The sequence below is a fragment of the Kwoniella shivajii genome, chromosome 2 (assembly GCF_035658355.1).
Source record: "Kwoniella shivajii chromosome 2, complete sequence".
Classification (NCBI taxonomy): domain Eukaryota; kingdom Fungi; phylum Basidiomycota; class Tremellomycetes; order Tremellales; family Cryptococcaceae; genus Kwoniella; species Kwoniella shivajii.
The window spans coordinates 1,888,173-1,901,893 of NC_085909.1; the positions used below are offsets into that span (position 1 = coordinate 1,888,173).

The 13,721-nt window shown below is 42.8% G+C and overlaps 7 protein-coding genes across 7 annotated transcripts; 3 read left to right on the top strand and 4 right to left on the bottom strand.

Moving 5' to 3' along the window:
- Positions 1-257: 257 nt before the first annotated feature.
- On the bottom strand, positions 258-2,897 carry IL334_002051 (uncharacterized protein; the record flags this gene model as incomplete). Its single annotated transcript, XM_062933798.1, has 8 exons — positions 258-768; positions 823-1,022; positions 1,075-1,238; positions 1,296-1,914; positions 1,990-2,133; positions 2,186-2,304; positions 2,383-2,478; positions 2,654-2,897. 8 exons carry the CDS (start codon positions 2,895-2,897, stop codon positions 258-260), a joined length of 2,097 nt encoding a protein of 698 aa, XP_062789849.1.
- Positions 2,898-3,466: 569 nt separating this feature from the next.
- On the top strand, positions 3,467-4,558 carry IL334_002052 (uncharacterized protein; the record flags this gene model as incomplete). The annotated part of the gene is made up of 4 exons (XM_062933799.1): positions 3,467-3,503; positions 3,568-3,814; positions 3,983-4,098; positions 4,191-4,558. The coding sequence occupies 4 exons, from the start codon at positions 3,467-3,469 to the stop codon at positions 4,556-4,558; spliced, it is 768 nt and encodes a 255-aa protein (XP_062789850.1).
- Positions 4,559-4,681: 123 nt separating this feature from the next.
- On the bottom strand, positions 4,682-6,843 carry IL334_002053 (uncharacterized protein; the record flags this gene model as incomplete). The annotated part of the gene is made up of 4 exons (XM_062933800.1): positions 4,682-4,816; positions 4,881-6,040; positions 6,095-6,268; positions 6,375-6,843. The coding sequence occupies 4 exons, from the start codon at positions 6,841-6,843 to the stop codon at positions 4,682-4,684; spliced, it is 1,938 nt and encodes a 645-aa protein (XP_062789851.1).
- A 380-nt stretch (positions 6,844-7,223) lies between these two features.
- IL334_002054 (uncharacterized protein) lies at positions 7,224-8,165 on the top strand (the record flags this gene model as incomplete). The annotated part of the gene is made up of 6 exons (XM_062933801.1): positions 7,224-7,285; positions 7,341-7,475; positions 7,539-7,623; positions 7,684-7,903; positions 7,977-8,011; positions 8,082-8,165. 6 exons carry the CDS (start codon positions 7,224-7,226, stop codon positions 8,163-8,165), a joined length of 621 nt encoding a protein of 206 aa, XP_062789852.1.
- A 152-nt stretch (positions 8,166-8,317) lies between these two features.
- IL334_002055 (uncharacterized protein) lies at positions 8,318-9,412 on the bottom strand (the record flags this gene model as incomplete). The annotated part of the gene is made up of 5 exons (XM_062933802.1): positions 8,318-8,412; positions 8,509-8,560; positions 8,616-8,641; positions 8,709-9,151; positions 9,312-9,412. The coding sequence occupies 5 exons, from the start codon at positions 9,410-9,412 to the stop codon at positions 8,318-8,320; spliced, it is 717 nt and encodes a 238-aa protein (XP_062789853.1).
- An 828-nt stretch (positions 9,413-10,240) lies between these two features.
- IL334_002056 (uncharacterized protein) lies at positions 10,241-12,497 on the top strand (the record flags this gene model as incomplete). Its single annotated transcript, XM_062933803.1, has 15 exons — positions 10,241-10,311; positions 10,369-10,482; positions 10,564-10,643; positions 10,713-10,885; positions 10,968-11,082; positions 11,149-11,183; positions 11,259-11,361; positions 11,439-11,570; positions 11,638-11,681; positions 11,760-11,831; positions 11,892-11,998; positions 12,068-12,102; positions 12,162-12,216; positions 12,277-12,284; positions 12,352-12,497. The coding sequence occupies 15 exons, from the start codon at positions 10,241-10,243 to the stop codon at positions 12,495-12,497; spliced, it is 1,290 nt and encodes a 429-aa protein (XP_062789854.1).
- Positions 12,498-12,794: 297 nt separating this feature from the next.
- On the bottom strand, positions 12,795-13,391 carry IL334_002057 (uncharacterized protein; the record flags this gene model as incomplete). The annotated part of the gene is made up of 1 exon (XM_062933804.1): positions 12,795-13,391. One exon carries the CDS (start codon positions 13,389-13,391, stop codon positions 12,795-12,797), a length of 597 nt encoding a protein of 198 aa, XP_062789855.1.
- Between the last annotated feature and the right edge of the window lie 330 nt (positions 13,392-13,721).

The window sequence follows — 13,721 nt, forward strand, 5'->3', positions numbered from 1 at the left end:
GCTTTCGCGACTAACAGCTTCCGTTTCATCGGATGCATGATGAGTCACTGAATGACGGTCTTTGGAAAGTGTACACTGCTGTACTGAGGGTAGAAACAGACGATCAAGATAACACGACATGTATGAAGCATTACAGGTGTATGATAATGACTGATGTTATTATTACAATTACACTCAGGAGCCGTAAAGCGGGAGACTTCGCGCGTATATACACCTTACCCTTCTGTTTCATCCAAGCAACTCCGCCGTCCCTTTGCTTAGGTCGAAAAAGTGATCCACCCGCTCGGTGTGGGTTCAGGTTGGATGACTTCTATTATAGGTGGTGGGACATTCTTTCCACCTTGATCTACCAATTCTTTCATGTTCGACATACCGCCCGTGGAAAGAGGTGAAGAAGAGAAATCGGTGTTGTCATCATTATCCGTTTTCGATGAATCGAAACTTGTCCAACTTGCATTACTCATTTTCCTACCCTTTGGAGGTGCGGGAGCTTTCCTCCTTCTAGCAGGCGGCGGAGTCGAAGCTGCTGATCGTGGTTCATGAGTTGAAGTCGAATGGAATGACGCGGAAGATGATGGTCGACCGTCATCTGGCATTGTCAAAGACGCAGATACATCGTTCAATGATGATTGTCTTACTGGATCCCTGGAAGTGTAAATCGATGTACCAAGGGTGTTCTTAGGATGAGGTAATGCTAGTGCAACTGAATCGAGAGATAAAGTTGATGAAGCGGAATCTTGTCGACATGCATTGCGAACGTTCTCGGCGCTAGTGAGGTCATGAGTTAAGTATGTTCGGAGTTCTCACCTCTATTTAACTCACCTGTGACTTCGTTCCAACTTCCTTGGCTCAGCAGAACACCGTTCTACTAATCTGGTTGTGGTGGGATTGATCTCTTTAATGTGGTTGTTGGCAATCAGAGAGTTGAGAACGAGCTTTATCTGTGGTCGTTTGTATGGGTCCGAGCGAAGTTGCGTGTGATTCAAAAGGGGATACAGTACTCGGAGATACGTATGTCGAAGCTGTAAAGTAACGTGAGTCGTACATTCGTCAATGAAGTGTCAATAGACTCACTGCTTCGCATTCATCCGGAAGGTCAACTAATTCTCTGATGAACACATCGAGGAGTACTCGCAAGTCATTGGTGAAGAAGTACTCTTGAGTACCAGGGGTGGTGAAAAGGAGATAGAGGATTTTGAGAATGAGTAGTTGCATGCACAGATCGTCGGGTGTATTTTCTGCAAGTAACAGATGATGTTAGTATAAGCTACATGTGAACAGTTTGGGCGACTTACCCGCTCTATTAAGCATGAAGATCATATTTTCACCAAAAGTCTTACTACTCCCCAACCTTCTCATCAAGACGACTAAAACTCGGTTATTCCTCTTAGCTTCTTCCGAGTGGTCATGTTCATATCTTGCGGATAACGTTCCTGATCTTGCTCGATGATGATTCCTTGTGTGAGCGAGTCCATTGGTTATAGCATCAGGGGATAAAAGCGATTTGTCATCTTTCTGCTCTTGTTGTTGTTTTCCTCCTATATTTCCGTTTCCAATCCCACTTTCATCGGATACTCTGACTGACAGAGGTCTTGGCGTTACATCCCCCTTCACACCTACATCTAAACCTAGCTCTTCCTTTGTAGAATGAACATGAAGTCTTGAAGGTAAGGTAGCTACCATAAATTGCTCATTTAATGCGACTATCAATTTGATGACCGCATAGTTCAATCGTTCATCTTGGTTGTCCCTCGTGGTCTCAACCAAATCAAATAGGTGATCAATGAATCGATCGTCAAATTGTGATAATTCATCTTGAGTGAGCTTCTGGACTCGACAGACCTCATACATAAGATGGGTGGCTGGGAGCCGTAGTCGTCCCTCGATAGGAGGTAGACCTAGTACGAAGTTTTGCTGTGAGACCGGTCGAGGAGAGACAATCCAATTAGCTGCATGTCTTCATCAAGCAGTCACAGGGTGATCACTTACCTCTTCAATATCCAAGCCTACTACTTCCCCTAAGGTAGGTAATAATTTCCTCCACTTCCGATGTGATCTGAACAAGCTAGGATGTCTTTGACCATAGTACCAAATGATATGATACAGTATATACAAGTCGTGAGGGTTCGTATTCTGCTCAGGATGGTTTTAGCTTGATACCTCAACACGGTATATATAGTCTCACCTCTTGAGCATCAGCCATAATGATTCCTACCATCCTTTCATAATGAAATGTGAACAATTCCGAGTCCAGTATTAGCTCGATAGCATGTTGGATTTCAGCAGGAGAAGAGAGGTATTTGTCTGTAGGTTGAGATAGTCAATACATGACCTTTCGACAACCATTTCTGGAGCAATTCAAACTGATTATCCTTTACTCACCATGATAAGCTGCACAAAAAGTCACGAATAGTTTCAGGGTACCGTCGAGTTGAGCGAGAGTGGGTGAATCGGGTATATCGATTATCAAGTCGATTTCTGCACAGTCCGTATAGATAGAGGGGATCAGCAAATCGTTGATTATCATCAATATGGTCGTAATGCTCAATTGCTCAGTCCTCTAAGTACAAACTTCACCGAGAGTCTGACTCCCCCATTGCCGATCTCATGCATTGAGGTCTGCAACAAGGAAAGAAGGTAAAAGATCACTTACCATGCCAGAACTGATCCGAATTATGTACTCTAACATGAACATCCATACTCGCACCCTGTAAGCTTTCAGGTTCATCGACTATCCCACCTCCATGTTCGACAACGTTGTTCACATTCGCATCCCTCGATCTCCTTCTTGACGATGTATCCCGATCCCTGTGTGAGTGATGAGAAGAGTGATGATGATGGGCATGATGATGGCGATGTATATGTTTATCGGCAAACGAAGCTTCACGATGGGTCATTTCATCGAGAGACAGACCAGGAAAGGTTTTGCTTGGCGTGGGATCTATGCTTAACCCTTGAGTAGGATTTGGACTGTTCCTTTCGTCTCTGCCCAGCCAGATGAACTAAGTGATGATCCGTTCTTCTTCCCTGACAATTACTGACTGAACTCTGAGTGAATCGAACGAAGATGGCAAGTATATGACAAGTGAGAACGGGAAGGTATCTTGTGATGAAATCAGAATCTACAAGTAACGAGCAACTCTCAGCATCATCGCTCGGACCTTTTCCCGGTGCGGTGAATGATGTGACTATGTATCAACTTATATGAGGTACCCATTTAATTGGGCATGTCACTGAACCTCCACCGTAATCGATTATTTTGCTGAATTCCAATCAACTTGCCGCAAGAGAAAATATGGTATTTGACGTGAGTATTCTATGAACATATGTTAGAACAGGAAAGTATTTTATAGGTAACACAGAGTCTTGATTATAACAGAGCAGGTTTAATCAGTATACATTCCAGCCGAAGTAACGATTTATTCAAACATACCATCGATCAGTCACTGTTGGGGGGAAGTAAACGATGTCTTCATCTCGACTAGAGATATTAAACGATGGGGGTGAGCTTTTAACGATTACGAGATACCCGAACTGTTCGCGATTGTGTACTGATTAATCGTCTAGGACTGAGACACGATGCCAGAAGACCGTATGAACTCCGATCTACTTCATTCGAACTCTCCACTCATCCATCAGCTGAAGGAAGCTCAACAGTCACTCAAGGATTGACGACTGTACAAGTATCGATATTTGGACCTAGGGAGCCGAGGCAACGAAGTAATGCATCTCATGATAGAGCTATTCTAAGTGTCGAAGTCGGAGTGGTACCCTGGGCTCAAGGTGCGGGCGGTAAAAGGGTTAGAGGAGATAAGTGAGTGTGCCCCCAACTGGAAGCAGGTCAATGGAGGGCACATGATGTAATGTTGCATAATCTCCTTGGGAATCAAGTGTATGCTTTGTGGTATGAGGAAGAACCATCTGAAGAAGAAGAAGAAGATAATCGAAGGCGTTGATTACTGACCCTTTTCTCATTTCATAGACGTCTACAAGAAATCGGAGCTTCGATAAGACAAACTTTCGAACCTGTGATAATGACACATTTATATCCACGAAGTGAAATAGCTATTGATGTTCAAGTATTATCTGCTGATGGCGGTGAGTGATATTCGACTTTCGACTAGAAACTGACTTCATTTCGGACATCGATGCAAGAAATCTTACTAATTGACACTGCCTTACTCACCTAGGTATATTGCCCACATCAATAAACGCTGTTACGTTAGCATTGATTTCAGCTGGTATATCATTATTAGATTATGTTACATCAATTTCAATTGGGTTACATCTAACTCAACCTCTACTTGATCTCTCACAACCTGAAGAAAGTGATTTACCTAATATGGTAGTAGCTTCATTACCCACTTCAGGTAAAATCACTTTAGCTCAAATGGAAACTAGGTTACACGTGGATAGGTTCGAAGAGATGTTGAATTTAGGCGTAGAAGCTTGTAAAGTATTGAAAAATGAAATGGAATTAGTAGTAAAAGATAAGACCAGGAAGATCGTTGATAGGATGGAAATCAAAAGTGGTGCAGCGATGATTGTCGATGAGTAGAATACTTTCTCGAGGCAAAAACGTCTCCTCTTTCATATAAAACTGTATGTATGATATATGATATTGCATAACAGCAGGAACATCTGCTCCGTATCCACATCGCGAAACGCGATATGCTTCCAACTATCGCCTGTTCAATATGAACGTGCCCTCATACCCCACGAAATTCTCCGGGGTGTAGGTATCTCTCCATCTGCCTACGAATATATCACCGGCCAAGACATAACCTCTGTAGATCCATTTACCTCTTGAATCGGGCTGCAACGATGTCTCAATTAGGATGTATCCCTTCATTCCCAATATCAGAGAAAGCAAAACTTACAGCATACTCCTTAACTAAACTAGCCATGCCATCCCAACTTCTGACTCTACCTTTTAAGATGAATTTACCCCATGCACTGTGACCTGTACCCGTTAATAATAATTCCAATCCTGATTCCTCTTGATCATCATCATCCAATGACAACATTTCATCTAATTCTTCGATGGGAACAATCTCATATCCTGGTATAGAATCAATTTGCTGTTGGATCGTTTGTTGTAGGGTTTCAGCTTCAGCTTTTGCAGAAGCTAGATTTGCCAATGTATTTGGTAACTCTGAAGTTGGGAATCCAGCATTTACCATTGGTCCATTCAACGGTAATCCTTCTTTCTCCTTTTCCTCCTCTTCTTCATCATCCCCACTTTCATCGTTACTATCTTCAGTCTGACGTTGTTTCTTCTGCCATCCAGTCTTACGAACATAAGTTTCTTTTATCCTCCAAACTTGAGCTTGCTCCCCATACGGACCTTCATATAAAGCTCTAGCATGTCCAGCCAACATCTCGCGGAAAGCATCAAAGTCAAAGAATGAGAATGTACCTTCCCAGCAACCATCCCAGCTTCCTTTCCACTTGGGTGATCGAAGTCCTTTGGTAGACAATGGATCGTGACAAGCTTTCAATCTTGAGAAATCTCTATCATGTATTGATGAGTTTGTGATCAAGAAATGTGGTTGTTGTTGTGGTATAGGCGATGTGGGTCTCGTGGGCGCTCTACTTGTTGGATTGGAAGGCAAAATTCCTTCTGTTCCAGGCATGATTCCATCCAACAGATCGTTTACTCTCACACCGTTGGTATTCGGGTTGTTCGCTTGTATAGACATGAATGGAGGAATGACCATATCCACATCCACATCTGAATCTCCATCTATATCTTCCCCTAATCTCCTATAAAAGAACCTTAATATCGCCGCATGAGCTAGAAATGGAGGACAAAGCGATAATTGTCGACCGAAATGTTCTACAGCGACAGATCTCGATCTTGGCGTTAGATCAGCCACAAATGGATTAGAGTTATCTTGGGGTGGTAATGGTTTGGTCAACGGTAAGTCAGGTAATACCCATGGCGCGAAATATAATGGATATTGTTGAGCTGCAAACACATAAGGGCGTAGGACGAACATTCTTTCTTCACGTTGTTCTGAACTTTCGTCGGGAGGTCCTATCGCGTGCAGGTCAGTCAAGAATTCATCGAAAGGGGCGGGATATAACTTACCGGATCCGCCTACTAACCATGCTATCCACATTGCCAGTGATCGACCAACCGTCTCTGCTGGATATCCAGGCTCAACGGCAGCAGCTAAGAAATGTTGTTCGTGATATAGGTCTAAGAAAGACGGCAGGTGAAGTACCGCTTTACTTCCTATCAAGTGTTCGGCATTTTTGCCGTCTGATACATCACCTTTGGTTAGCAGACATACCTTCAAGGCTTCATGGCAACGAAGTAGATCAAGAATGTTTGACGCATTTCTCATACCAGAATCAGGAGCACTTACCATTCTCGATGAGCATCAAGTAGATCGTCCATAAATCATCTTCCCCTACATCTGAAACATCATTTTGTTCAACCATGTTTCTTAATTTCAATAATGTTTTCACCCTCTTTTTCAATTCTTTCATCAGTTCTTGAGCCTTTAGCTTGTCTCCAATGTCATCTTCATCGTTTTGATTAGTATTCCTCCTTCTCTTTTTGGCTTTCCTCTTGATCTTTTGTGGTACCGTACGGAACCTTCTTTCCGGCGCGTCAATATCGAATATAGCTCTGAAGAGTTTCGCATATAGTCTAGGATTATTTGAGGGTGAGATAGCATCGTGTATTGTCCTACATGCTAACAACAGATTGATTGGAGGAATAGAATCGAACGGAGATGCCGCTGAAGTCGAGGATGACGATGACGAAGATGGAGAAAGTGATAGATGAAATGATATTTGAGAGATTATCTCTGATGGGATCTGATCCAACATGATGAGATCTGATCGTCTGTATGTACTGTGAAATTTATTGCGAGTCTATTGAAGACAGTCAATGAAAGATCTGAAGGTGGTGATGATTGGGGATGAACTCTCGTTGGTGTTTGCCAAGAAAGAGAGATGAAGCTAGGTGATGCAAGATGGGAGAGTATGGTGACTTCCAGCGGGCCGTGCGGTAAATCATTTCATACGTAATATCTCGGTAAAAGAAGGAGCCCCACGTGGTGCAGGTATAATGGGATTTTGCATGACGCCATAAAACATGTGTAGAGAGTGTTCTTGATCACTTTGAGCATACATATATCTACCAGAGTGAGAATTGAACATTACTCGCCTTTCATCACCTCTTCATCATAAGTCATAATACAGAGATAATGTCGCTACCTCTTTCCCTATCATTCCTTCGTCAAGGTACAGGCGGCCAGACTCTTGATGTGTAAGCAATCAAGTCCTCTTCCAAATGATGTAGCTCACAATTGTACATCTGTTAGCTACCTTGATCCTCTTTGTCCCTTTTCAGGCAAAGTAACTCGTTCCATCACCACCAATGTACTTCCCTTGATCACAAAGGGAGGGAAATACGAAGGTAAATTGACTGTGGTTCCAAGGATCTATCCTCAACCGTTGTACGTACACCATTTTATACTCTAACAACAGAAATTTGCATTGACGTAGGCGGTTCTTGTCAGCCACTACTATTCCACTTTCCACACGGAAGCTTTGATAGTGTTCGGCAAACTTTATCCTGATTTATTCTGGGATTACCTTCTTGCCGTGAGTTACAGGCATTGCAGGAACAGACCCCCTTTCTAATTGAAGAATGCAATCCATCAGATATATGATACCCAAGAGCAATACTTCAATCAACCTTCAGCTTCAATGACTCCTTCTGAAACTAGAGATAAACTCGTTCTTTTAGCCACCGATTTGGTCGAGAAAAAAGGTAAAATCGCTGGACCCAAATCAAAGCTGTTCGGTGAAATCAGAGATAGATTAGAAGTCAAATCTACTCCAAATGGTGGTAATGAAGCTACTGACGATCTCAAGTATCTTAGTGAGTCTCGACTTTTTGGATCGTGTAGAGATTTCTCGTGCGTCCAATGATACTGACTTTGTTGGCTATATAGTCAAAGTTGGTCGTCAAAACAGTATTCACGTAACTGTGAGTATGCGACCGCCGTAACAGCCAAACTTCTATAGGAATAGCTGAATTGATGACCTCATCCTTACAGCCCACTGTGCTCCTCGACGGCCTCATTGACAATTCAGTGAGCTCTTCTTGGGGTAAAGAAGAATGGGAAAAGTGGTTATCGTAAGTTGATCATTATCAAACCTAAACTGGGCTCAATCGCTTATCTCTGGCGAACAGTGAGAAACTTGGAGCCTGAGATTCGAAATCCAGGTTGTAGTGAATATGAACCAGCGAGATTGACTCAATGTAAAGCTATATACACTTGGTGCATGCGATCTAAAAGTCATCGATGCTTCGGTTCAAATCCGCTTTGAGATGCTCCTTCATACCTGGAGGCAGTATTGGTTCGCCTTTCTCATCTACGACGTATCCTAATGAGACGGCGTGATATTAGTGGGATAAACGATGGAATGTCGTCATTGGGAAAGATATGATTATGATCACGTGCTAAGTGTAAACGAACTCACGGAAAGGCATTTCGATGGACTCGTGCTTGTTAAAGGTGATAGTTGGGAAGTCCTACAAAATTTGATCAGCTGCATTTCCGATATGTTGGCCAATAGATTCAGCTCACGGTGTAAGGGATTTTGTCAAGTGGTACTGCAACCAAGGATTGTCAGTGCTCAGCCTATAATGGAATACATCATATCCGAGCGAAATCACTTACCGCCATCCTCAACAACGATTTTAGTAACTCCAACAGCAGTATCAGTAGTCATTTGCTTTTCACCTAAATGTCTACCTTGAAATCCCAATTTCCTTAATTCACCAGTTCGGTCTCTTGGTGGATCATCACCTAATATACCACCATAGAGAAACACGTCGAACAAATCTGAATCTTCAGGTGATAAAACTTTTTCAGCTCTGGGATCAAGTAAACATACTCTGTCTTTGTTAATGGGTGGATTCAAGGTTGGAAGTAATTCTAATATAGGTAATGTCGTTGGATGTCCCTTTGAGGTTGATTCAAGATGGATCGTAGGGGATGTTGGAGACGATACAGGGTTAGGCGCAGATAAGTGGGCGTTTAGAGGTGGGATGGAAGATGATGAGAGTGAAGTGAAATGAACAGTGGAAGAGGGACCAACGAGTTTCAACATGTGAGAATATCTGTCAAGGTGATCAGTGACTGAATACATGGAGTAAAATCTGCCCCTTTCTCATGCAGCAGTGACGACAACTCTGAGCATCTAGGGAGATTCTGTAAATCGTAAATGACTCTCGCTGGCCAAGCCTGATCTCCTCCACATTCAAGGGCTATATGACTTACTCAAGTTTGACCCAATCAGGTAAGGCTTTAGTCACCTCATCATCCTCCTCCATATGCTCGATCACATATTTGTATCCCTTTTGAAGTGTTGCTTGAGACATCTTGGAGAGAACAGGTTGACGGCAAGATCAATTGAATAAAGTGCAAATAGTAATTATGAAAATCGAAAAAATATCATTTTTACATTTTTAGTTGATAGATCAGTGGTCATTCAGGGTAACAGGATGATTCCGACGGAACCTTTTTTCTCCATACCATCGCATCGATTGATGATGAACTCCGTTGTCGACATGTAGTTCTAGACTAGAAGTAAAACAGATTCTGTTCGACATGACTGTCACCAATGAGGACAGATGGAGTGCATGGCGAGGATGAGGCGTGATTTCGATCCATATACTGTGGGAGTATCACAGTCATACATGAGGCCAAATTCAGCGTCTGTTCCTCGATATGGCTACTACCAAAGTCTTCTTGCGTTATCCCGTTTCTACTTTGCTGAGTCAAGTTGGGAGACCATGTGGTCCTGACGGATTTTTCCAATGAGAGGATATCTCCAACCCTGACAGATAATGGTTCGGCACATCTTCCTACCATTCCAGCTCAACTCAACAAGCCATGAAAATGTTCTCGATCACTTTTACGGCCCGACCGGTGGAGACTCCAACTTGCCAACCTCCACTCCGTTAGACCACTTTTGGAATCCAGAAATAGATACTTGCAACGAATCTACTCTTGGCTATCATGTGATCATTGATTTAATGTTCATCTCGAACGGGCCGGAACGAAAAGGGGGGCCCTCTGCTTCGACATGTTACTCCACTTTTGATGGATTGAAATATGTATATAAGAGATATGATCGTGGATGAGCAGTAGAATGAAGCATCACTAGCTCTCGATAGCTTAACTGGAACTCAGCAGACTAAAACAACATGTTCTCAAAAGCTGCCTACTTCCTGACTCTGTTGAGTCTGGCCACCACTGGGGCCTATCAAACTTGCGAGTAAGTTTCTCGACCTTGATTAGCTGTTTAAGCACAGACTGAATCAATCTCGTGTAGAGTACCTTTTGGAGGTGATGGTGTTGATGACACTCAAGGTCTCAACGCTCTCCTACCAAACTGCTCAAGCGACGCAGCGATAGTCTTCAAAGAAGGCGTAACTTACAATATCTCGTACGTTCCAACTTCCATATGTGCATTAAAGCCTTTTCAGAGGGCATTGACGTATACTCCATGCTGATGAGACTGCTCTAGGACTCCAGTCAATTTCGGTAATCTATCCAATGTTGAGATTCAGTTCCTTGGTAACTTGGATTTACCTAAATCCATTCCATGTGGGTCGACTTCCGTTACTCTTTGGTAGTGAGGAGAAGGTGGAGCTGACGATCCACTGCGGGGGATAGACGTTCAATCATTGGTGAATGCCACTACCGGTGGAAGATTGTATTGGTTCACTATGCAAGGAACAAATATCACTTTATCCGGAAACAAGCAAAATTCAGATCAAGGATGGATTGATTCTTATGGTATCCCATGGTGGCAAGAAGCTCAATACACTCAACCATTAGGTGGACTTGTGAGTGCAGCCCTCAAATACGGTGTATCATGCGAGTATAGAGAGTGTTGTATATTGACCAAAGCGGAATATCATGCGATAGGCCAATAGACCTCATGGTTGGAGTATAACTGCGAATAGTTCTACAGTCCGTTATATGAAATTAAGAAAGCCTGTTGCTTGGAGTTTCTCTTTGACAGGAAATGATAACCACGTTTGTGAGTGATGATTACTCCGCAAGTTTTGGTATGGCCAGTGCGATTGTCTGACCGTAGTTATCTTAGACGGGAACAAGATTGATGCTGCGTACGATCTTGACGTAAGATCCATTTTGAGATCATCTGAATGAAACAGGAAACAGAGATTTGAGACTAATCGGTCGACTTGCATCTAGAATCCAGGAGTCTTCCCCTTCAATACCGATGGATATGATATCAAAGGTAACAATGTCCTATTCGAAAACAATTGGGTGTTTAATGGAGATGATTGCGTTGCAGGTGAGTTTCAGAGTCTATCATCGCGGTGAATGAGCTCAGAAAGAGAAAGCACCTAAGCTTACTCGGCATCAAATCAGTCAACTCTGGTAACAACATCACAGTGAAAAATATGGTTTGTGAAGGTGGTCATGGTGCATCATTATCTTCAGGAAACGGCGTCAGTAACGTACTTTTCGATAATATCACTTCTATCAACTCCTTGTATGCTAGTGAGTTATTTCTCCTGCTCTCCGATCTCGGTATCGCACGTATAATGACAAAGCAACCTTTGTGTAGCGAGATTCAAATCTAGCTTAAACGCAGTTGGTAATATCACAAATGTAAGTATTGTCAAGCAGGACTATTCCAAACAAATCTTGATCGAGGTCTTAACGCTGACAATCACTAAAATCCAATAGGTAACATGGTCTAACATTCACGTACACAATGCGACTTTCCCGATTTTTGCCACTGGTGTATATTATGACCAAGTAAGCTGAAGCATCTTTCTGTGAATCGTACTACATGCTGATTGATTTGGAATCTTTTAGAATACAAATCGAGGTAGAACACCAGGAGTGTACCCGGCGAATTCGACCGCTACTCACATCAAGAATTTCTCTTGGATTAACGTCACCGGTACTATCAGTGATGTATAGTGAGTCGTCCATCCTACAACCCCATACTGCCTTACAGGTGGATGTGCATACTGATCAAGTTACCAAAGCACCGGTGATGGAAGTTGTACCACCGATCCATGCTGTGAGTATATCTTCCGTAACCTTTTGATGGAATGTAAGGCTTATTCATATGAATGAAAGGGTACTATGTCGCAAATGCTACCAACACCGCTGCTATCACTCTTCAATTATTAAAGTGAGTTTTCAGAAGCCCTCTAGTCCAAACCAGCCGATACTGACATTTCGTTTTCCTTAGTGGAACTGGTAAGATCAGATCTCCTTGAATAAGTAATGTGGGATCCCGATTCAAACTGATATATTCGTGTAATAGCCACTAATATCCAAATCCATAATGTCAACCTCAAACCGGTCGACGGTAAAGGTACTCCTAATGTAGTTTGTGATCCATCAAGTTTCACTGATGGAACTGATAATCTTGGATTTAAGTGTGTCAACGGTCCTTATGTTCCTAATTAGAGACGATGAAGATTGCTTAGAAATGGCCGCGTAACAAGTGCCGACAAAGGTCCAAGAAGGTAAAATACAACATGAGCATTTTTAGTTAGAAGTCTCAGAAAATAAGTTAATAATGCACGAGTCTGTTTTCAATAACTATAAGCACCTCGTTGGCCATCGCTGAGATACACCTCAGAAATGTGTGCTGCCGATTCAGAAATAGAAGTTCAAAGGGAATAATCAGATTGCATACAACGATCGACCAAATCCAACCATCATACAGCTACATTACACTTGTGATCATCCACGCATATCTCCCTAGTCCCTCGTTAGGTCAACTACGTTCTTTGACTGTTTCTGCTTTTTCGCCTGTGTTCCACTGACATCAGCTCCTGTAGTGCTAGCCACCGAGGTAGTAGCGCCGTCCGAAGGTCTCTTCTTCCCTTGAGTGGATTTACGTCCTTTTGGTATTTTTGGATAATTCATCTTCATCTCCTTGACTTCAATCCATAAAGTATCGATGAGTCTTCCAGCATCTCTTTTCTCTCCTGAGAAACACTCCGTTCTTGAATCTTCATCATATACATAATCAAGATATCCGTCCCTTGATTGAAATACCTTGTAAGCAGCTTGATTCGCTTCGTATACACTTGAATAAGCGTTCTTCGACACGATTTTCGTGCGACCTTTGCGATCTGTATGATGATCAAAATGGTGTTCTAGGATTATGTATGCTTTGTCAGGTCGGGAATTCTCGTCATGCTCCTCGTTAGGCTGGTGAAGGATGGAATTTCCCGGATTAGTGTGAATGGCGGGATTGGGAGGAATGGTGGTGTTTTGACTGGTGAAGGCGGGAATAAGAGGTGTTCGGGGTTGAATCTGACCTGCAGGGATAGACAAAGGGAGAGTAGTCATTCTTGGGAGACTTAGAATCAGCTGGGGGGTTCAGCTGTAATGTCGTACAGTACATGTATTTGCTTCGAATGAACTAGTCTGATAGCTGCTCATCGTTCAAACTCACATGGTCACGATCACATGAAGGGTTGTACCTATACGCCATGTATCTCTTACGTCATAGGACTAAAGTAAAAGTAAAACCAGTAAGTCGCGTGTAAGTGCGTACGTGTTGGTTCCTGGGCAGAAGGCGGATACCTGTCGGTGACCACTGTGACCATTTGAAACAGGATGACCAGAAAGCTGTATCATGTCTTCTCCGAATCTCACGATGAGCTCAATTGCGGTACG